This window comes from Podarcis vaucheri (genome assembly GCF_965113315.1).
Source record: "Podarcis vaucheri genome assembly, chromosome: 7".
NCBI classification, from domain to species: domain Eukaryota; kingdom Metazoa; phylum Chordata; class Lepidosauria; order Squamata; family Lacertidae; genus Podarcis; species Podarcis vaucheri.
This window is the reverse complement of record NC_138765.1, coordinates 83,356,915-83,379,929: the sequence shown is the minus strand read 5'-3', so window position 1 is coordinate 83,379,929 and position 23,015 is coordinate 83,356,915. Positions and strand designations below refer to the sequence as shown.

General features: G+C 48.0%; 1 protein-coding gene and 1 long non-coding RNA gene across 5 annotated transcripts in view; one reads left to right on the top strand and one right to left on the bottom strand.

The window, feature by feature from the left end:
- LOC309536583 overlaps positions 1–14,751 on the top strand; it is a 114,402-nt gene extending 99,651 nt beyond the window's left edge. The window contains exon 2 of the long non-coding RNA XR_014221646.1: positions 14,105–14,751. This is a non-coding gene — a long non-coding RNA (uncharacterized lncRNA). The remainder of the gene's footprint in view (positions 1–14,104) is intronic.
- The window catches only part of LOC309536058 (uncharacterized protein), a 36,112-nt gene continuing 15,362 nt past the window's right edge, over positions 2,266–23,015 (bottom strand). For 2 of the 4 annotated variants that reach the window (XM_082229787.1, XM_082229786.1), the window contains exons 8-18: positions 22,149–22,335; positions 20,776–20,957; positions 18,653–18,809; positions 17,954–18,161; positions 15,234–15,517; positions 13,617–13,869; positions 10,448–10,556; positions 9,014–9,245; positions 6,438–6,573; positions 4,072–4,182; positions 2,266–2,579 (exon numbers count right to left, since the gene is read on the bottom strand). In XM_082229787.1, the coding sequence (XP_082085913.1) occupies positions 2,511–2,579; positions 4,072–4,182; positions 6,438–6,573; positions 9,014–9,245; positions 10,448–10,556; positions 13,617–13,869; positions 15,234–15,517; positions 17,954–18,161; positions 18,653–18,809; positions 20,776–20,957; positions 22,149–22,335 (1,928 nt within the window). In that variant the 3' untranslated portion in view covers positions 2,266–2,510. The remainder of the gene's footprint in view (positions 2,580–4,071; positions 4,183–6,437; positions 6,574–9,013; positions 9,246–10,447; positions 10,557–13,616; positions 13,870–15,233; positions 15,518–17,953; positions 18,162–18,652; positions 18,810–20,775; positions 20,958–22,148; positions 22,336–23,015) is intronic. The other 2 variants (XM_082229788.1, XM_082229789.1) reach the window with 2 other exon arrangements.

The window sequence follows — 23,015 nt, the reverse complement described above, 5'->3', positions numbered from 1 at the left end:
TGCGCTCTGGTTTCTGTCACGGTGTCTGCCAGAAGCGGTTTAGTCCTGCTGTCCACATGACCTGGGAAGCTGTCTGTGGACAAGCGCCGGCTCCCTTGGCCTGAAAGCGAGAGGAGTGCTACAAGCCCATAATCGCCTTTGACTGGACTTAACCGTCCAGGGGTCCTTTACCTTTTATACCTACCAAGGCTGCATAAGAACCTAAGAGCAGCCCTGATGGAGCAGGTCATTGGGGGATGAAATAATTGAAATACTTTATTGTCACTTGTACAACTTGTATACAGTGAGATTACACGAGCATCACCTACTCAGCTCTCTAAATCTTAACTCCCCACAAACCCTAAAGTCAGTTGCCTTGTTGTTATCTTTTCATTCAGCAGCCTAACAGCCCACGGATAGAAGCTGTTCTTTACCCTGTTGGTGCAACTAATCATGCTTCCATATCTTCTGCCTGAGGGCAGGAGATCAAGAAAGTGCCAGCCAGGGTGTGAATCATCCCTGAGAATTTTCCTCACTCTCCTGAGGCAACATTCTTCTGCCGTTTCATCCAGCGGATTCACGGGACAGCCCATAATATCTTGTGCTGTGTTCACCACCCTCTGTAGGCACCTCCTATCAGTTGATGTCAAACCAGCGTACTACACCGTGTTTCAGTATGAAAGGACAATCAAATGTTGATTGGCATCGTTCTTTCGCAATACTCTGAGGAGATGGAGTCTCTGTTGGGACTTCTTAACCACCTGGGTTGTATTGATTTTCCAGGAAAGGTCTTCACTGAGATAGAAACTCCTAGGAATTTAAAGGAAGAGACTCTCTCCATTCAGCCCTCCCCGATGTACAGCGGGGCTAGTTCTCCTCTCTTCCTCCGAAAGTCCAACACCATCTCTTTTGTCTTGCTTAAGCCCACAAATAAGACCAGGGCACAAGAGCACTTCCTTCCTGTAGTTCCCAGCGACCGGCATTGAGAAGCACGACTGCCTTTGACTGTGGAAGCAAAGCAGTGCCAGAATGGTGGTTAAGTCATCAATAGCTTTCTCCTCCATGTATCTGTCTGGTCCTCTCTTAAAGCCATCCAAGTTGGTGGCCGTCACTGCCTCCTGTGGCAGTGAGTTCCATAGTTAACGGTTCCACAGCTGTGTGAAAAAGCATTTCTTTATCTCTGCCCTGACTCTTCCCACATTCAGCTTCGCTGGATGACCATGATGTTGTGAGAGGAGGAGAAAAACTTCTCTCTTTCCACCTCCTCGAACTGTGCATCGTTTATTTACCCCTCACGCAACTATAATTCCTAGCACCCTTAAACCACTGTTCCCAGAATTTTTTGGGTGAAGCCCATGCTTTAAATGTAGGCTGCCATCACAGTCATGGGTTAAGTATTTAGGTGTATGGGCAACAGCAAACAATATAAATTTGTTTAAAGATAATTATTTGAAAACCTGGGAAGATATTGTTGTTTAGTCGTGTCTAACTCTTCGTGACCCCATGGACCAGAGCACGCCAGGCACTCCTGTCTTCCACTGCCTCCCGCAGCTTGGTCAAACTCATGTTCATAGCTTCAAGAACACTGTCCAACCATCTCGTCCTCTGTCGTCCCCTTCTCCTTGTGCCCTCCATCTTTCCCAACATCAGGGTCTTTTCGGGAAGATATTAAATTTGCAAATTTGGAGCAGAATGGATCTTTCACTACTAGGTAGAGTGTTGACTATAAAGATAACTGTATTGCCAAGAATGTTATTCTGTTTCAATTGATTCCGGTGATTGGCTAGACAGATTGTTTCAACACATGGCTAAAAGGTATTTCTAAATATATTTGGCAAGGGAAAAAACCGAGAATAAAATATAAAAGATTGATAGATGCAAAAGAAAAAGGTTTTTCCCTGCCAGATACGAGACTATACTATGAGGCATCCTGTCATTGTTGGTTGAAGGAATGGATGACATTAGAGAATTCACATTCTAGACTTAGAAGGTCATGACAATATTTTTGATTGGCATGATTATTTATGGTATGAAAAGGTGAAAGTTCATAAAGGATTTACAAAGGCCTGACAAAGTAGGGATGCACCGGGTGGCATCATGTCCTTGGTTTGCTACCTATAAAATGGGCACAGGAGTGCAGGGGACACAAACAGCATTGAATTCCAGCCATCGAGAGAGGGGAATGCGCTTTAATGTATAGCAGCCTATGACTCAGTTGCCCAGCTGTGATTTGAAGGCAAGCTAATTGGCACTGCTCCTCTGCAAGGAAGGAAGAAAAAAAAGACATTGAGGCTGCTAGTGTTTATTGAGCAATAAAAAATTGACGAGTGCTCGTTCCACCAGAGAGAGAAGAGATTTGTGATGGGAAGCTCATGCTTCCTATAAAGGTTCTGGGCTTTTCCAAGTGGTAATCTTTTAGGCTGGAGAATTTTCAGTTGCCAAGGCTTTTGCAGGCAAAATGGGGGTGGAAAGCTGCCGTTTCCTTTTGCCTGCAGACTCACTCGCTGCCCCGGAAATCTTAAAAAACATGTTTAGGCCTGTTCGAAGTCACCTCTGCCCTCTGAATGGGAGGCTGTCAGATGCCGCCACCTTCCAAAAGCCTAAGGGGGGGAAAGGATGTAAAGGGTCAGAGATAGCAGGTACTCTCACTGCGGAGTTTGGGGGAAGCAGCTGACTGTGACCCCAAGGCAGTGGCGTAGCGTGGGGGGTGCAGGGGGGGCCGGCCGCACCGGAGGCAACATCGGGGGGGGGCGCTCGCACTCTCAGGTCTCTGCCCCTACCTGGCTCACTCACTCTCTCTCACTGCAGTGCTGTGCGAATTTGATCCGAGCCGCCGGGTCGCCGCCCACTGTGGAGGGGGTGGGTGCCAGGCGTGCGGTGCGGAGAGCGAGGGACTATCTGGGGGAGGGACAGTGTAGCGGCCGCCCAGCGCAGAGCGCGGGAGAGAACCACACCAGACCAGACCAGGCAGCAGCAAGAAGAAGCTGGCAGCGGTGGCAGGTTAGGGGGCGCAAATTACTTGCCTTGCCCCGGGTGCTGACAACCCATGCTACGCCACTGCTCCAAGGGGCCAACATTCCAAGCCCTATTGTCAAATATGCTCCCCTGAGACACAGATGATCCTTTTCTTTCCTCTTGGCCAGCTAGATGGGACAAAATAGCCTGACCTCGTGGAATAAGTTTTTCTTAACATTTCTGTTAACACTTCCCTGCTTTGGTATCTAGAAATTGAAACACTAAAATTGCCCCAGCTTGGATAATGGGGTCTTTCTCTGCGTCCGATTTACTTATTTCATAACATTTATATTCTGCCTGATTGTTTAGCTGTGATTAATAGCAATATTTATACCCCGCCCATGTTGGCTGGGTCCCTTCCAACTCTAGGATGCTAGGGTTTTAAGATTCAAAGCGGTTTACAAAAAGAATACAACAAGGGAATTTTCAAACAATTCTTTGCAACGGTCAAAAAATAAACGATAAGCTAAACTAGGGTTTCCCAAACTTTGGTTTTCAACTATTTTTGGACTACAACTCCCATCGTCCCTAGCTAGCAGGACCAGTGGCCATGGATGATGGGAATGGTAGTCCAACAACAGCTGAAAACACAAATTTGGGAAACCCAGAGCTAAGCGGATTAAAACACACATCAACATTCTGCATATTTGGGTAGGCCTGCCTAAGCAAAAATGTCAATAGGCAGGGAGTTCCATAGTATATGTATACAAGGCTGAAAAAGAACTGTGCTTCTGTCCAAGTCACCGAATGGCAAGAGTCTGGGCCCAGAACAGTGACTCACTACAGAGCTGCAACAGCCAACCTCCAGGGGGAATTGCTTTGGGAGCTAACTCAAGACTCCTTGGTAGAGGCAGGAAGAGCATCAGCCAAAACCACAGCGGGACGTAATGTTGGAGGAGCGTCGTGAAGCATGCAGAGGCACAGCGGGCAACCTCTTCTAAGGGAAGTTGTGCTTTAGGTGCCTGGGAGGGAAGCTTTTGCTTGATGGACTCCTGTCCCGCAGCACACCACCGGTGGTTTTTGGGTGAAACCCTAGCACTCCCCCAGCGCCCAGTTTGGGAAATCGCTCGCCCTTACCTGCTCAAGAAGCCGCCTCTCTTCGCCCGCTAGGAAACGCTCAGCCACCCAGCTCTGCAGGCAGCGCCGCCTCCAGACTGCCCAGCTCCACTGCGCCAGCCTCTGCCTCACCTGTGGGGAGAATTCGGAAGGGGCTTGGACTCCACAGCAATGGGGCCTTAGAGTCCAAGGCATCTTGCAGCCTGCCTCCCCAAGATGGATCCCAATCTTTCTTCTTCCCAGCTCCTCTTGCTCAAAAAATCTTTTCTCCTGCAACCTCAAACACACAGCCCATCTTGGCAGCATCTGTCAAAAGGATTCCTCTGGGAAGGCCCCGTCAACTCCTTTTGTTGTATTAACAAGATTCACCCTTTGTTAGGCCAGCCAGGGTTTTTTGCCTAGGGATGCGGGTGGCGCTGTGGGTTAAACCACAGAGCCCAGGACTTGCTGATCAGAAGGTCAGCGGTTTGAATCCCCGCAACGGGGTGAGCTCCCGTTGCTCAGTCCCTGCTCCTGCCAACCTAGCAGTTCGAAAGCACGTCAAAGTGCAAGTAGATAAATAGGTACCACTCCGGCGGGAAGGTCAGCGACATTTCTGTGCGCTGCTCTGGTTCGCCAGAAGCGGCTTAGTCATGCTGGCCACATGACCTGGAAGCTGTACGCCGGATCCCTCGGCCATTAAAGCGAGATGAGCGCCATAACCCCAGAGTCGGTCACGACTGGACCTAATGGTCAGGGGTCCCTTTACCGTTAGGGATTCCCTGTCCAGCACAGCTCTGCAGTTTGTAGTTTCATCACCCACATCCCAATTAAATCAAAACCCTACCATTTATCAATTTCTAGAGTTTGGGCTCCATGATCACTGCAGATGGTGACAGCAACCACGAAATTAAAAGATGCCTGCTTCTTGGGAGAAAAGCAATGACAAACCTAGACAGCATCTTAAAAAGTAGAGACATCACCTTGCCAACAAAGGTCCGTATAGTAAAAGCTATGGTTTTCCCAGTAGTGATGTATGGAAGTGAGAGCTGGACTATAAAGAAGGCTGATCGCCGAAGAATTGATGCTTTGAATTCTGGCGCTGGAGGAGACTCTTGAGAGTCCCATGGACTGCAAGAAGATCAAACCTCTCCATTCTTAAGGAAATCAGCCCTGAGTGCTCACTGGAAGGACAGATCCTGAAGCTGACGCTCCAATACTTTGGCCACCTCAGGACAAGAGAAGACTCCCTGGAAAAGACCCTGATGTTGGGAAAGATGGAGGGCACAAGGAGAAGGGGATGGCAGAGGACAAGATGGTTGGATAGTGTCTTCAAAGCTGCAAACATGAGTCTGACCAAACTGCGGGAGGCAGTGGAAGACAGGAGTGCCTGGCGTGCTCTGGTCCATGGGGTCACGAAGAGTCGGACACGACTAAACAACAACAACAACATCAGGTTCCTGTTTACTACATTTGCAGAGACGCTCTGATTCTGGGAGAGCTAAATATCTTCCTCTCACTATCATCGAGGGAAACGTATTAAATCTGGCTGTAAACAGTGATCGAGATTTGCCAGGGGCATTTTGCAATCGATTGAAGGTGCCCGAGCGCCAGGATAGTGCCTGATGTCGCCTCCATCTGGAGGGTCCCCAAATCTTGCCTGTTTTCACACACCAGCAACACATCCTGTAGAATTCTATCTGCGATATTTTACCCGAACAAATTTCAGGAACCAAAAAAAAGGACTGAATAACACAACTTTCGAGCTGCCTGCTCAAAAAAGGCTACTGGGCATTCCGTTTCGGTGACTAACCCTGGTTTAAGGAGCCTAGCTTATATATCTGAGTTTCTAACTCTGTTGCAGACTCCCAGCACTTAAGCTGCAATGACTGCTCAGCGGACAGCAGATGTTGTGTAACCTTCCCACGAAAAGAATAATCTTCCCATCTGAACGCAGCCCTGGGCCTAAAAAAATAATAGTGCTAATTACTTTTCCACCGTAAGAAAGAGGCTGCAGGTGCTTATAAACACCTCACCTGCATCGTCCCAGCAAGTATTGACAACAACAAAAGCAAACCAGTATTACCTGCGCCCATTCTACAGATGTAAACCTGGAGAAAGGCAGTGGGGGGAATGATTTGCTGTGCGGGGGGGGGGGAGGCAGAGATTTGGACTGGGAGACAGCAGCCCAGCTCATTATCCTGACCGCTGCACCACCCATGATTTATCAAGCTTCTTATATCCCTTATGGACTAGAAACTTAAAAACAGTGGGGTTTTTTAAAAAACAACAACACACCACTGAGGTTCCTTTTACTGCAGATCGCATCCCAGGAACAGAGTGGAGGTTGAACAAAAGCGACAGGGTTATTCACTTCATCCCGCCTTGAGTTTCTCATACACACTCACCAAAGCTTGCACTGCCAGCTCTGTCTGGCAGCTATCCTTCCAAACCACCCATGCCCTTGCCAGGCGCTGCTTCTCCTTTCTGTGCTGGAACCGGCGCAGGAGGACGTGGTGTCTCCACCGTGCCAAATACTTCCTCCTGCAGCAGAGAGGGAAACAGCTTATTCTCAACATTTATAACTGCATATTATTATTCCATGACCTATATTTTCTATCAATCCATATTATCCATGGTTACATTACAAGTGAGATTAAAATCCTGCTAATGTTTCCATCTGCTTGCACGCGGTCTCCTAAATAACTTATACATTTTTCCCATTCTTTTTAAAAAGTTTTTGTCCTCTTGGTTCCTGAGTTTTCCAGTCAGTTTTGCCATCTCGGCATAGTCCATCAGCTTAGCTTGCCGTTCCTCTCTGGTAGGGACTTTGTCTTCTTTCCATCTCTAGGCTAGTATCATCTGAGCAGCTGTTGTCACGTACATAAAAAGTCTTTTCTGATCTTTTAGGATGTAGGGACCTATAATTCCTAATAAAAAGGCTTCTGTTTTTTTAACAAAGGTAATAATTTTAAAAGTTTTTTCCCCCATTTCATTATATATCATCTCCCGGAAAGCTTTTATTACCTTACACGTCCCCCACATATGATAAAAGGTACCTTCTTTTCCTTTACATTTCCAGCAGGTCTTTGTACCTGTTCTAAACATTTCTGCTAACTTACTAGGAGTCAAACACCACCGGTACATCATTTTCATATAATTTTCTTTCAGCGTACAACAACATGCCGTGAATTTCAGGGTGCCAGAATTCATATATCAACACAGCCTTGCAGATTTACCGTATTTTTTGCACCATAACACTCACTTTTTTCCTCCTAGAAAGTAAGGGGAAATGTCTGTGCGTGTTATGGAGCGAATGCCTACGGGTGGCGGGGGCATCTGCTGCAGTCGTGAGCAGAGGATCCATGGTTCCCCTTCCTTCCCTCCTCCGTGGCTTGCTTTGAAACAGCAGAGCGGGAGAAGAGCCACTGAGTGGGGAGGAGAGAGGGACAGAGAGCCTGCTTGCTTTAAAGGAGCAAAGCGGGAGAGGAGAGGAGCCGCTTACACGGGTCACCCCAAATTCACCAGCAGATCACATAGCATGTCCATGGCTACATCTTGCACCAAAAAAATCACGCACCCACTGTTGCCTGGGGCCGCAGTGGTGCAAAAACGTGGTTACAAAGCATGGATCCACATGGATCCTCAGGATTTTTGCATTGGGCTACCCCAAACTCACTGTCAGATCACATGTCTGTGGCCACAGCATGAACCACATAAATCATACACCCACTGTTTCGTTTAGAATATTTTTTTTCTTGTTTTCCTCCTCTAAAAACTACATGCGTGTTATGGTTGGGTGCGTGTTATAGAGCGAAAAATACGGTAAATGTCCTTTTCCTCCAGCCTCTCACCAGCGGGAGGCTAGCAGCCTGCGTTTCCATGATCCTAGTCCTCATGGTTCTGAACCAAGGGCAGGTCCATTTGGCCCAGTATTGTGTACACCAGTTGGCAGCAGCTCTTAAGAATTTCAGATTGGGAGATGCCAGGAATCAAACCTGTGACCTTCGGTATGCAAGGCAGGCGATTTCCCACTTTGCTAGAGTTCTTTCTCCACTGAGGCCAGCACAGAAACAAAAGCTATTACCCTCGTAGAAGGCATGTTTCCCCACTAGACTTCTACCAAGTAGCGACAGAGGAGTAGCAAGATGTTCTGTTCCCCACCAGCATTTCTGTGGAGGAACAGACACCCTTTCTAGTGCTCTACGTGGGGCTACCTTTGAAGGTGACCCGGAAACTACAACTAATCCAGAATGCGGCAGCTAGACTGGTGACTGGGAGCGGCCGCCGAGACCATATAACACTGGTCCTGAAAGACCTACATTGGCTCCCAGTATGTTTCCGAGCACAATTCAAAGTGTTGGTGTTGACCTTGAAAGCCCTAAACGGCCTCGGCCCAGTATACCTGAAGGAGCGTCTCCACCCCCATCGTTCAGCCTGGACAGTGAGGTCCAGCTCTGAGGGCCTTCTGGCAGTTCCCTCACTACGAGAAGCAGAGGTTACAGGGAACCAGGCAGAGGGCCTTCTTGGTGGTGGCGCCCACCCTGTGGAACGCCCTCCTGTCAGATGTTAAGGAAATAAACACCTACCTGACTTTTAGAAGACATCTGAAGGCAGCCATGTTTAGGGAAGTTTTTAATGTTTGATGTTTTATTGTATTTTTAATATTTTGTTGGAAGCTGCCCAGAGTGGCTGGGGAAACCCAGCCAGATGGGCAGGGTATAAATAATAATTTTTATTATTTTTATTTTTCTTCTTCTTCAGATCAGATGGAAACCAAAGGAGCTGGTGAGGGAGGAGTGGCAAGATTCTTTCCACCTCCCCTGCCTGCTTACTCACCTGCACAGAAATTCCTGATCACCTCTGGCGACCAGGCAAGATTTCAAATGCGAGGCTACGTTGACCCAGCTGAGGGGTGCGCACGCTCTCTCTCTCTCTCTACTGCCTCTTTGCACACTACAGACTTGACAGCTCACAGCCTTACCCAAGCCACCTCCTGCCCACCACGGATGGGGTTGTTTCGGGCCTCGTCTCCTGGTTCCACCCACATATGCTGACTTGTCCTACTGCCTCCGGATGCATGGGGGTCCGCTGTGGCCCCAGGAATTTGCTTTGGCATCTGTAGAGCGTCAGCCAGATGTGTAAAGAGCTGGAGGTCAGCCTGGAACGGAGGGCTAAGCCTGGCTGAGGAGCCTCGTCGCTCGTCCGCCTGCACCCTTAAAAGAGGAGAAACCCAGTTAATGCACAATGGATGAGGTGGGTTCAGCCGGTGAAAGGGTGGTGGAAACAGGGGGAGAGGAGAGAGATGCCCCGCCCACTTTCTGCCCTGCCCCTGCTCACCGCTGACATAAATTCAAAGTGCTGGTTTTGAGCTATAAAGCCTTAAACGGCTCAGGACCGTAATACCTCAAGGTACCGCCTCTTTCCATATGAACTTACCTGAACCCTGAGATCATCCTCTTAGACCCTCCTTCATGTGCCTCCTTGAGAGGTTTGGAGGGTGGCAACACGAGAACGGGGCCTTCTCTGCAGTGGCTCCCCATCTGTGGAAGTTTGCCTGGCGAACTGTTTCCTGTTTTGGCTCCTTAATAAAACTACTAACTGAAAGCTAGCTGGTGTAGCCCTGTCTCTCTCCCTCTGATCTGCGCCAAACTGTGCTACATATCAATACTCCCAGGGGGGTCACATTTCCTTTTGCACTTTTTTTTTTGCAAATAAGTTTTTATTATTTTTCTAAAATTCCCCCAATAATAGCCAACTTATAGCAATATCAATTATTATATTGCAAATAAGTTATAATTATTATTCCAAATTTCCCCAAATAATAGCCAGTTTATAACAATATCAATTATTAATTTGCAAATAAGTTATTATTATTTTTCCAATATTCCCCCAATAGTCAAATTCTAACAATGTCAATTGTCATCATGATGGTTATACAAATAAGCTTTTATTTTCCCCAAATTCCCCCAATAACAGCCAAATTATGACAATATCTATTATTGTTAATAATATGCAAACAAGTCCCCCCCAAAAAAATTTCCCCAATAATAGTCAAATTATAACAATATCATTAATTTGGGGGGGGGGGTCCCATTTCCTGCCCACGGTTGCTTGGACAAGCGGCAAAAGCAGGCAGAGCAGGAAATCCCAATTTTTAATTTTCCACGGCATGCTAGTTTCCACAGAGACTCGCACGCTCTCCTCTAGCACTGTCCTCCATCTGGGCAGCTAGGAGGCAGGCCCCAAATTTAAAGTCCCATTTCTAGCCGAGCAAAAAAACCTCAAGGAAGGGCGCAAAGGGGGGTAGGCTGGGAAAGTCTGAGAGAGGCCCAAAGGGCATTGCCCCAGCGACAAAAAAACTTTCTGTGCACCTGCAAATCCCCCAAGAAAACAACAGACATGGGGAGTTCCTTACTGCTTGGCCAAAGAAGGGGCGCTTTCAGGAATTTCCGGGCTCCAATGAAGCCGCTCTGCCGCCGGACGCACTGGCGGAAGGTGGCCGCTCTCGTCCAGTAGTTGCTGGACTGGAAAGAAGGAAGGGATAAAGTCAAATTTGATCTCCTTACAAGAAAACAGGGTTAGGATCACGGTGGATTTGATTCACCATATTTTTCGCCCTATAAGATGCACCAGACCACAAGACGCACCTAGTTTTTGGAGGAGGAAAACAAGAAAAAAAATATTCTGAATCTCAGAAGCCAGAACAGCAAGAGGGATCGCTGTGCAGTGAAAGCAGCACTCCCTCTTGCTGTTCTGGCTTCTGGGATAGCGCAGCCTGCATTTGCCCCATAAGACGCACACACATTTCCCCTTACGTTTTAGGAGGGAAAAAGTGAGTCTTATAGAGCAAAAAATATGGTAAATCATATCAATTTAAATCACGATTTAAATCACCAGTCAGTAAGACTTGATTTAAATCACTAGTCAGTAAGACTTGATTTAAATAATTTTTTTTACAGAAAGACTCGTTCTTGCTGGTATAATCTTAATATTTATAACCAGATGAAGGTTTCATTTTTGGAAGAATAAATTTTCAGAGTAGCTTTTAAAGTTATATCAAAAATTACTGATTTGGTTACACTATTAGAAATACATAGACAGATAATTATGAAATTCTTGTAAGGTTTAATAAGTTACGGTAATATTTGGACAACTTTTCTGCTGTACTGTGTTGGAAGGAGAAAAACAACCATTTCCTTAATAACAATTTAAACAATTTATTTAACTAAAACAATAACATTATAGCATATGTATCCATCTTTGTTAACTGATGTGGTTAAACGGTTTCTTTAAATAAAAAAACTCCAACTGAGTTGTAGCACACATGAAAAACTTTAATGTAACTTAAATAGAAAACTACAGTGGTGCCTCGCAAGACGAAATTAATCCGTTCCACAAGTCTCTTCGTCTTGCGGTTTTTTCGTCTTGCGAAGCACGGCTATTAGCGGCTTAGCGGCTATTAACGGCTTAGCGGCTATTAACGGCTTAGCAGCTTTAAGAAAAAGGAAACAAACTCGCAAGACGTTTCGTCTTGCGAAGCAAGCCCATAGGGAAATTCGTCTTGCGGAATGACTCAAAAAACGGAAAACTCTTTCGTCTTGCGCGTTTTTCATCTTGCGAGGCCTTCGTCTTGCGAGGTACCACTGTTTCTTTAGAAAGATTTTTCCTCCAAAAGTATTTTATTTTAAAAATCATATTTAAATTTTAAAAACTCTGATTTTTTTGATTAATTTTTTTTTAATTGTTGATTTTTATCCACCCTGGTTAGGATCCACTCAGGGGTCAAGAGGTCATGACAGGATTTGCACAGGGAGCCAAATCGGCAGAGGCTCTCTGGGATGTTGGGCACGGGGTCTTCCCCATCCCTGTCACAAGATGCTGCAGGAGATGGAACCCAGAACCTTCGGCATGCCAAGCAGGGTCCCTGCCCCTGAGCTTCCTAGTGGATAAACTCTCTATCGGAAGAATCGTTGCCTCCGGCTGTGGCTCTGCTCTCCTTCCACAGCTGGAAACGAATAGTGGGGAGAGGGCTTTTGTGCTCAGATCCCGCTTGACTACTGCAACGAGCTCTACGTGGGGCTACCTTTGAAAGTGACCCGAAAACTACAACTACAGTGGTACCTCGGGTTACATATGCTTCAGGTTACAGACTCCGCTAACCCAGAAATAGTACGTCGGGTTAACAACTTTGCTTCAGGATGAGGACAGAAATCGTGCTCCGGCTGCATGGCGGCAGCAGGAGGCTCCATTAGCTAAAGTGGTGCTTCAGGTTAAGAACAGTTCCAGGTTAAGAACGGACCTCCAGAACGAATTACGTACTTAACCTGAGGTACAACTGTAATCCAGAATGCGGCGGCTAGACTGGTGACTGGGAGCGGCCGCCAAGAGCATATAATACCGGTCTTGAAAGACCTACATTGTGGTGGTCACGTGGGATTGCTATGAGGAATTATGGAAAATGAAGCACGCCATGCTGTCAGTGATAATAATAATAATAATAATAATAATAATAATAATAATAATAATAATAGCAAGAGAAATGGGCAGTAGAGAAAATGGGGCAGAGATGCAGAGGCTTGCGGGATTTAATCAGAAATTATTGTCAATGACTCAAGCCCAGTCAAGCAATGCTTTCATCTCTCACTTGAACTACTGCAATGCGCTCTACGTGGGGCTACCTTTGAAGGTGACCCAGAAACTACAACTAATCCAGAATGCAGCAGCTAGACTGATGACTGGGAGCGGCCACCGAGACCATATAACACTGGTCTTGAAAGACCTACATTGGCTCCCAGTACGTTTCCGAGCACAATTCAAAGTGTTGGTGCTGACCTTGAAAGCCCTAAACGGCCTCGGCCCAGTATACCTGAAGGAGCGTCTCCACCCCCATCGTTCAGCCCGGACACTGAGGTCCAGCGCCGAGGGCCTTCTGGCGGTTCCCTCCCTGTGAGAAGCGAGGTTACAGGGAACCAGGCAGAGGGCCTTCTTGGTGGCTTTTAGAAGACATCTGAAGGCAGCCCTATTTAGGGAAGTTTTTAATGTCAGATGTTTTATTGCGTTTTTTAGTATTCTGTTGGGAGCCTCCCAGAGTGGCTTGGGAAACCCAGTCAGATGGGTGGGGTATAAATAATATATTACAGTGGTACCTCAGGTTAAGAACTTAATTCGTTCCGGAGGTCCGTTCTTAACCTGAAACCATTCTTAACCTGAAGCACCACTTTAGCTAATGGGGCCTCCCGCTGCTGCCGCGCGATTTCTGTTCTCATCCTGAAGCAAAGTTCTTAACCCGAGGCACTATTTCTGGGTGAGCGGAGTCTGTAACCTAAAGCATCTGTAACCTGAAGCGTCTGTAACCTGAAGCGTATGTAACCCAAGGTACCACTGTATTATTATTATTATTATTATTATTATTATTATTATTATTATTATTATTATTATTTATTTATTACCATAAGGGGCATCTGGTCATCCAGTTGAGCAAGATGGGCCTCATCCTGCTGGCTCCTCTTACATTCTTGTTCAAGCTCTGGAACCCCAGATACCATCCGCCTGCGGACCCCCCCCCCCACTCCACCCCAGCTCACCTGGCTGATGGAGGTAAAACGCAGAGCCTGGGACCCCCTGATTGCTTTCCTCCATCGCCACATCGCCCCGTACCCCGCCAGTCTCCGCCGTGGGCGTCCGTCTTTCCGTCGCCGGTCAGCTCTCAGGAACTCCGCCTTCCACCTCCCGAAGCAGGACGCCAGAAGACGCTGCCCCCTGGCACTCTCCAAGCACGCTAGAGTCGTGCGCCATGTAGAAAAACGGGCGGCTGCTGCAGACCAGGAAGTGAAGGCCCTGGTGAATTTCATATAGAGAAAGGGATGAAAGAGCCTATCCATTTCCATTCTCCGTCTTCCCAATCTTAACTATCCACATCTGTAATTTAAACAGGCCATCAACAACCGAGTGTAAATTTCTCCTTACAAGTGCATTTTTTTCCAATTTTGCCCATTTTTTAATACAAAGCAACGTTCCCTAATGTTGTTGGAAGTTTAGATGCAACTCAGGGGTTTGCATGGGGCTTAAGCAGATAGAGTAAGAGACCTCCAGATTCTCAGACTATCCCTTTACCTTCAACCTCTATGCTGACTACTCTCTATTCCTTTGAAGTTTTGACTGATACATTTTACATCGCTCCCTGTTTAAATTTCTTCCTCCCCTCTCACCCTTCCTCCGGACCTCAATGTACTTCTGGGTGGTTTCTTGGTTTCTCCAACTAGACAGCTAGGACTACAGAACTTTTCCCCGTAAACAATGTACAGTGGTATCTCCGAAGTCGAACAGAATCCGTTCCGGAAGTCCGTTCAACTTCCAAAACGTTCAGAAACCAAGGCGCGGCTTCTAATTGGCTGCAGGAAGCTCCTGCAGCCAATCAGAAGCCCCGTCAGACATTTGGCTTCCAAAGAACGTTCACAAACCGGAACACTCACTTTTGGGTTTGTGGCGTTCGGGAGCCAAAATGTTTGACTCGCAAGGCGTTCGGGATCCAAGGTATGACTGTACTTCCCTAAGCAAACACAAATTTCTGTATTTTATACCGAGTCTCAACCTGAATGCCTTCCAATAAACGGAATCCCTGCTTGCTCAAAGCAAGGATTCAGCTCACTAAAGGTGATTTCTGCGGTTGAATGCAAAATCTATACATTAACAAATATAATACATCTTTGGATGCTTTTTTTTTTAAAAAAACTAATAAATGCATTTGAATGCGTTTCTCTAGCCCGACATTTGCATTTCTTTTACTTGCCTGGAGAACTGCATTGCAAAATTCAGAGAAAGGCAAATGTCAAAGGAAGGCTGGATTTTGATCCCAGTATCGTTTGAAAAATTGTGAATTAGGTAGATTCGCCTTCAAAGGCAAACAGTATCAGATTTCGCCCCCATCCTTCATTGCCCAAGACCAGGGGTCAGTAAGGTTTACCTCGCCTGGGCTGGTCCACTCCAGCAGAGATTCCTCCCTGGGCTAGATCGTGCACGCACATGTGATTTCCGGTGTCTGCACAGACGTGATTTCCGGTGCGGCGGAAGTGAGTCCCTGCATCGCGCTGCTTTAGTGCAGCGCGCGGGGACTCGCCGAGCGGGCGTACAGTTAAACGACCCCCGTGGGCCGCTTGTGGCCCGTGGGCCTTAGGTTGCTGACCCCTGCCCAAGACTCTTACCTGGAGAGGAGAGCCCGCTTGCGGTGTTGTTCTGCCTTCAGGTTCTGCACTGTCCTGGCCGACCAAAACGCAAAGCATTTCGCCAGCAGCTGCCTCCGATTCTGAGTGTGGCCATAACCCAGAGGGAACGGAGCTTGCATGAGAAGATCTGCGGCAGCGAGATCTTGCGAGGCACTGGGGAAATGGCTGGGAGATGGGGAGCCGTGAGGAGGAAGGCGCCCCGAGTCTTCAATTGTCAATGATGAGGAGATGCTGGCCTGGCTACCGTCCTCCGAGCTGCCTTCCTATTCCCAGTCATGAAATGACAGACACAATCATGCAGCAAACATTAAAAGCTTCCTTAAACAGGGCTGCCTTCAGATGTCTTTTAAAGATAGGATAGCTGCTTATTTCCTTCACATCTGAAGGGAGGGTGTTCCACAGGGTGGGCGCCACTACCGAGAAGGCCCTCTGCCTGGTTCCCTGTAAACTCACTTCTCTAAATGAGGGAACCTCCAGAAGGCCCTTGGCGCTGGACCTCAGTGTCCGGGCTGAACAATTGGGGTGGAGACACTCCTTCAGGTATACAGGACCGAGGCCGTTTAGGGCTTTAAAGGTCAACACCAACACTTTGAATGAACTGAAGTTAATGGACATGACTAACATAGGTTCAGTCGTGTCAATCGGTCTACACTATAGTAGATATGGAGCGGGGAAAACTGATCCTAGGTCCCACCCAAAGATGTAATGGTATAGTTTCAGTAAAATATGCAGGGATTTATTATATGAAAAGGGATGTGGGTGGCGCTGTGGGTTAAACCACAGAGCCTAGGACTTGCCGATTGGAATGTCGGCGGTTCGAATCCCCGCGACGGGATGAGCTCCCGTTCCTCGGTCCCAGCTCCTGCCAACCTAGCAGTTCAAAAACACCTCAAAGTGCAAGTAGATAAATAGGTACCGCTCTGGCGGGAAGGTAAACGGCGTTTCCGTGTGCTGCTCTGGTTTGCCAGAAGCGGTTTAGTCATGCTGGCCACATGACCTGGAAGCTGTACGCCGTCTCCCTCGGCCAATAAAGCAAGATGAGCGCCACAACCCCAGAGTCGGCCACGACTGGACCTAATGGTCAGGGGTCCCTTTACCTTTATTATATATAAAATGAACAACGGAAAGAGGAGAAGGGAAGTCATTTATATTTTATGGTTGTTTGAATGAATATTCTAAAATGTAAAGCAGAAAAACTTAATAATTTTTTTTTAAAGGAAAAAAACCTGATCCTAAACTTCTGCTGCCTTGAGGCTATTATTTATTTGTGAGAAAGGCTGCAGGAGTAAACCCCAGGGGTGGGGGCGGGGGGTCCAAACCTTCTGCCTTGCAGGATATCTTCGGGAGAAGAAAATGTTCATGACAAAAGCCTACAGAAATCCAGAATGCAGTCTCTAAAATGGTTGGATGTCGCCTTGTACGCCTCCTTCCGGCTACCAAGCTGGTGCCAAAAGTATTGATCTGCTTTCCTTTGGACCAGATCAGCGATGCCAGGGAGAGGGGTGTCTTTTCATCTAGGCAGCCCAGGACCCCCAGACATGCTACCCAGGCTGGCACCACAGAGAGGTCATTTCCGTGCTGCTAATCCAGGAAAACAGCACAGGAGGCAGCAGTTATGAGTTGCTAGCCTCTGCAACCACAGCAGGCGCTGTGATTCTCCAGCTGTTTGACACACACCATTGCCTCTCAAGAAAGACGGATGCCAAGAACTATTTATATATATGTAGATACCGCAATACCTAAAGGAACACCTCTTTCCATATGAACCTACCCGGACCCTGAGATCATCTTCTGAGACCTGTATTCATGTGCCTCCTCCTCGAGAGGTCCGGAGGGTGGCAACACGAGAACGGGGCCTTCTCTGCAGTGGCTCCCCATCTGTGGAATGCCCTCCCCAGGGAAGTTCGCCTGGCGCCTTCATTAGACACTTCATTAGGCAAAAATATTCCTTTTTAACCAGGCCTTTAGTCGACCTGATCGACATCCTAAACTCTTTTAAAATGCGGCTCTTTTTTGGGAGGGAGGGTGTGTGTATTATTGTTAGAATTCCTGCTCCATGATTGCAGTCATGGGATTGTTGTCTATCACATGACGTTATATGTTTTGACTCCACAGAGTGGGAAGCGACGGAGACAGGATGGCTGTGCTACTGTGTTCCGTGAAGTGGGACTACTGTCCTTTCTCTTTGCTCTCTGATGCTAAAGAGAGGGAGCCATGTTGCAGAGCTCCGTGTGTGTTTATATGTAAATAAAGTAGATTACCCAAAATGCTGAGTTGCTGAGGTCTGTTACGCAACTGTGAAGACTCTGCGGATCCCTAAGTGTGTCGATGTCTGTTGGCATCAGTGGCTGTGATGTTCGGGCAGAAGAAAGCTTTTGAAGCTCCCGAACAAACGACCAGGAGGGAGAGAACATGCCAGTCGAGTATGTGTCTCTACCAGGGTCCTACTCGAGTGTAGGCAAAGCTCCTGACAGTTATTGGGTTATTGTTTTTATTTCGCCCTGAAACCTCCGGGGTTAGTGCAGTATATAAATTCAATCAATCAATCAATCAATCAATCATCAATCAATCAATCAATCGTGTGTGGGTAGATGTGTGTATATCTATCTATCTGCTGCCCCTGCTTGTTCCGTTCCCACCTATGCACCAAAGCATTGGCCCCGGGTTCAGAGGGAAGCCTGTCAGCGAGTTGTCCTCACCTTGTCCAGCGAACCGCTGGAGAGAGGCGGGGCAGGCACGTTGCTATGGAAGCCAGAGGACAGGGAAGACTCCTCGAAATCCGGCGATGCAAGGTCCTCAGTGAGGTCCCCGGGGCCGAGTCCAAGAGGATGTGGGCAGAGGGTCTTCAGGCGCCAGAGCCCAAGAGCTTCTCTCAGCTGCTGCCTTTCTGAGACTTGGCGGAAAGCGCTGTAAGGGAAAGACCTTTGTGAGCTTTCGGAGAAAAGTACAGTGGTACCTCGGGTTAAGTACTTAATTCGTTCCGGAGGTCCTTTCTTAACCTGAAACTGTTCTTAACCTGAAGCACCACTTAATGGGGCCTCCTGCTGCTGCTGCGCCACCGGAGCACAATATTTCCCAAAATAACTGGTATGGGAAGGAGGAAGATCCTGCCAGGGCCTTTTGCCTACTCCAGAAAGAAAAAGTAAACAAAAAATTTCTGCAACCAGAATTCTGCAACTTCCCATACGGCTAGGCATGGGAGGGGGAAACCAGTCCCTCGCAAACCGGATTCAGCCACCTCTCTCTGGCTTCCAGAATTTCGCCCTCTATCAATGAGGACTAGAAGCTTGCCTTTTCAAAACAACGAAACGTGAAAGCTGTGGTTTGGATACAAAAAGACCTCTCTGTGCCCATTACCCCCAATTGCTTTGCTCTTAGGTCAGGGTCTGAGCACTTACGTCGCCCGCTGGGATTCCCGCCACCTCAGTTCCCAAGTCTGGAACGCCTGCTGCAACGTCAATGCGCGGTAGAAGTCGTCCAGGGCATCGCAGCCACTCTTTTGGGACCACCTCGCGTGGGCTGCAGGAACCTTTTCAGCTGCACCCATGTTCTCTGCTTATTTAAGTGCGGGAGGGAGAGGGAGAGGGGGAAAAGCATTTAGAAGGAATTTCAAGCATAGCTGTCAACCGTCCCTTATTTGGAGGGACAGTCCCTTATCCCAGCGCCGTGTCCCGCTGCTGCTCCTTATTGATGATGTCCCTTAAATTTCCCGGGTTTCAAAGGAAGCAGCTCCTCTCCCTCCCTCCCTGCTGGCCAGGGAGGAGGGAGGCTCCAACTGTGTTGCTTGGCTGCCCGGCCCGCCCCCCCCCCAGCCTCCTCTCACCAGCCTCGGCCCCCGGAAGCCCCTCCCTGCCAGGACTGAGGAGCCTTGAGAGGAGAGCGAGGGCAACCATAGGGAAAGCAGTTCAGAGAGAGGAGGAGGAGGTGGAGGTGCGGGCAGGTGTTCCAAGGGCTAACCATAGAGGGGGAAAGCGGAGGAAGGACCGCAAGCACTTCTCCCATAGACTAGCATAGATGGTCTGATCTGTGGGTTTACTTCAGGCGCTATTCCCCCCTCTCTTCCTCCTGCCTCGCCTGATGGAACTGAGAGCTGCAGATGGAGCACAAGAGAAAAGATACAGAACTGCAGCAACATCTTCGTAGCTTGGACTTCGTTTTGCGCGAAAAGTGGTTGCTGCTTGTATTTAATTGCAATATTTCATCAGTTGGAAATGAAGGGCTAAAAATCGACACTGCTCTCCAAAATTATCTGGTCCCTTTTAACTTCGTATTTCAGCTGGCTGAGTAAAATCCCTTATTTTGGCTGCCAACCCCTTATTTTCGAGGCTGCTAGTCCCTTATTTTCAAATCTGTAAGTTGACAGCTATGATTTCAAGTACAGGGGATGCTCGGGTTGCGAACATGATCCGTGCAGGAGGCATGTTCGCGACCCACAGCGCAGCGTCTGCGCACACGCGGGTCGCGATTCGGCACTTCTGTGCATGCACAAAGTGCAATTTAGTGCTTTGCGCATGCACCGAAACCCGGAAGTAACCCGTTCCGGTATTTCCGGGTTTGGCGTGGTGCGTAACCTGAAAACACACAACCTGAAGCATCTGTAACCTGAGGTATGACTGTACACAAATGATGAGGTTTTTCTAAACTTCCAGAAAGCTGCACTGGGAGCAGCTCAGTGGTACAGAACCTGCTTTGCGTGCAGAATGTGGCAGGTTCAATCCCAGCGTCTCCAAGGAAACCTGGAAACCCTGCGGAGCTGCTGCCAGCCAGTGTGGGCAATGCTCAGCTAGATCATAGCTGTCAACCGTCCCTTATTTGGCGGGAAAGTCTCTTATCCCAGCGCTGTGTCCCACAGCTGTCCCTTATTGATGATGTCCCTTAAATTGCCTGGGTTTCAAAGGAAGCAGCTCCTCTCCCTCCCTCCCTGCCGGCCAGGGAGGAGGGAGGCTCCAACTGTGTTGCTTGGCTGCGTTGCTCACCCAATAAGGAGTCTAAGAACGACTGGGGGGTGGAGCTTGCATGCCTTGTGCCAATCAAATCGGCCATGTTGCCTGGGGACTCGCCTTTGCTCAGCGCTTCCCAGCGGAGAGGTGACGGTGGTTTTCCTTGCTGCATCCCCTTTGCCGGGTTGCTGCGCTGTGGGAACCACCGCTTGAGGCTTTGTTTGGATGCTGGCTGGGCTTTCTGCCTTTGGCTCGGAGGGGCTCAGAAGGTGAACATACCTGTGCTCTGAAAATCCCTTATTTTGGCTGCTGATCCCTTATTTTCGAGGCCTTATTTTCAAATCTGTAAGTTGACAGCTATGAGCTAGATGGAACAAGGACCTTTCCTTGTAGCTTTCCTAATGAAAGCCAGCCCTTTATTCAAAACCATGAGGACTAGAATCTCAGTTCCTTTTTTTCAGGGGGAGGCTGCAGCTCAGAAAGAGGAACCTCTCTCTGAAGCCCCAAAGAGATGCTGCCAGTCAGTGCAGGCAATCCCGAGCAAGTTGGACCCGATGCCTTAACTTTGCTACAGTTCTCACCGTGGGCTCTCTTCCGCTTCAAGTCCCACAGCTCCAGCAGAGTCCTCCTGGCCTTTTCCCGAACTTGCAACATCAGGGCCCATTGATGGAAATGCACCCTCAGGGATTCGAGTCGCAGGCGTTCCCTGCTGTGTCTGCACAGCGCCTCCTGGTCTGCCACGGACTTCCAGGCCTGGAAACAGCTTGAGGGGGGTGGGGAAAGGAACAGAACGGCTTAGGAAGAGCCTGGCAGCAGGATCCTGTTTAGGGAAGCTTTTAATGTTTGATGTACAGTGGTACCTCGGGTTAAGTACTTAATTCATTCTGGAGGTCCATCCTTAACCTGAAGCACCACTTTAGCTAATGGGGCCTCCTGCTGCTGCTGCGCCGCTGGAGCACGATTTCTGTTCTCATCCTGAAGCAAATTTCTTAACCCAAGGTATTATTTCAGGGTTAGCGGAGTCTGTCACCTGAAGCGTATGTAACCTGATGCGCATGTAACCCGAGGTACCATGGTATTACAGTATTTTAATATTTTGTTGGAAGCTGCTCAGAGTGGCTGTGGAGGCCCAGCCAGATGGGCGGTATATAAATAATTAAATAATTAAATAATTATCGTTGTTGTGAAAACTGCAGGACAACAAATACTGGCCTCCCTTGCAAGGCTCTTGTGAAGGCTGCAGAGCACCCTCTGGCAAACTAATCAGGCAAAGACGTAGAGCAGCATTGCGTGATGCTAATGCCTTGTTTCAGAAACTTGGGTCTCCAGGTTGTTTCGGGACTACAATTCCCGCTAGCTAGGGATGATGGGAGTTGTAGTCCAAAAGCAGCCAGAGACCTATTGAAAAGAACATGGTACCAGCAATTTAGTTGATACCTGAGACTAAGTAATGTTTAAGAAAAAGATGAAATTTGAAGTAATATTATGTTTGAATTATATTGATAAGTATTGGACAAAAGTTATTTGAAGTTTGAGACATAATACTTGAGAAGCACAAATTAAGAGCTGAAACAAGGTAATAAATTGCTGTTTATAACTTTAATATTGAGAACGCAGGGAAGGGAGATGTGAGGAAGTCCAGTTAGTTATGTAAAAATGTGTTAGGAATTGTTATGTTGTTTTTTATTATAGATTTATGTTTTTGTTTTTGTATGGTTTTTTTTTGTTGTTTTTGTTTGGTGAAGGGATGGTATATGTTTGGTGACTTTTTTCTGTTGGAAATTTGCAATAAAAATATTTTTTAAAAAAACAACAAAAGCAGCCAGAGACCTGAGGTTGGGAAACACGGTGCTAATGCAAACCTACCCTGGAAAGTTGTCGCAAAGAGGTAAAGAACGTAAGGCGCGACCAAGAAGCCCACATATAAAAATTATCATCATTGTGCATAGCTCACCGGCTCAGCAGTCCGCTCTGCACCTGAGCCACCAGCGGCAGGATCCGCCGGGCTGCCTTGTAGCGGGAACGCCAGGCCTCAAACGCGCTCACCAGCCTCTTTTTCTCCAGGAGGGCGAGAGCTTCCTGGGCGCGAATCTCCTCTTTCTCCAGACGCTCCTTCTGAAGGCGCCACAATCTGAAAGCTGCTGCGTTGCAGGGGAAAAGAGGGGGGGGAGACATCGGGGGTGAGGAGAGCGCCAGGCGGGTAGATTTTCGTTTCCGAGCACAATTCAAAGTGTTGGTGCTGACCTTGAAAGCCCTAAATGGCCTCGGTCCAGTATACCTGAAGGAGCGTCGCCACCCCCATCGTTGAGCCCAGACACTGAAGTCCAGCGCCGAGGGCCTTCTGGCGGTTCCCTCGCTGCGAGAAGCCAAGTTACAGGGAACCAGGGAGAGGGCCTTCTCGGTGGTGGTGCCTGCCCTGTGGAACGCCCTCCCGTCAGATGTCAAGGAAATAAACAACCATCTGACTTTTAGAAGACATCTGAAGGCAGCCATGTTTAGGGAAGCTTTTAATGTTTAAGCAGCCACTGTATTTTAATATTTTGTTGGAAGCCGCCCAGAGTGGCTGGGGAAACCCAGCCAGATGGGTGGGGTATAAATAATTATAATTATAATTATTGTTCTAAGCTTGGGGCAAATACTTTGCATGCTGTAAGAACGCCTAAGAAGACCTCTTGCAGCCCCATGAGTGGGGAGCGCTTTTTCAGCCCGGGGGCCGTATTCCTTTCTGAGGGCCATTGGTCGGTGGAGCCCGAGGCACAATGGAGGTAGCGTTTCTTGAATTGCAGCAGGTTGGACTGGATGACCTTTGGGGGTCCCTTCC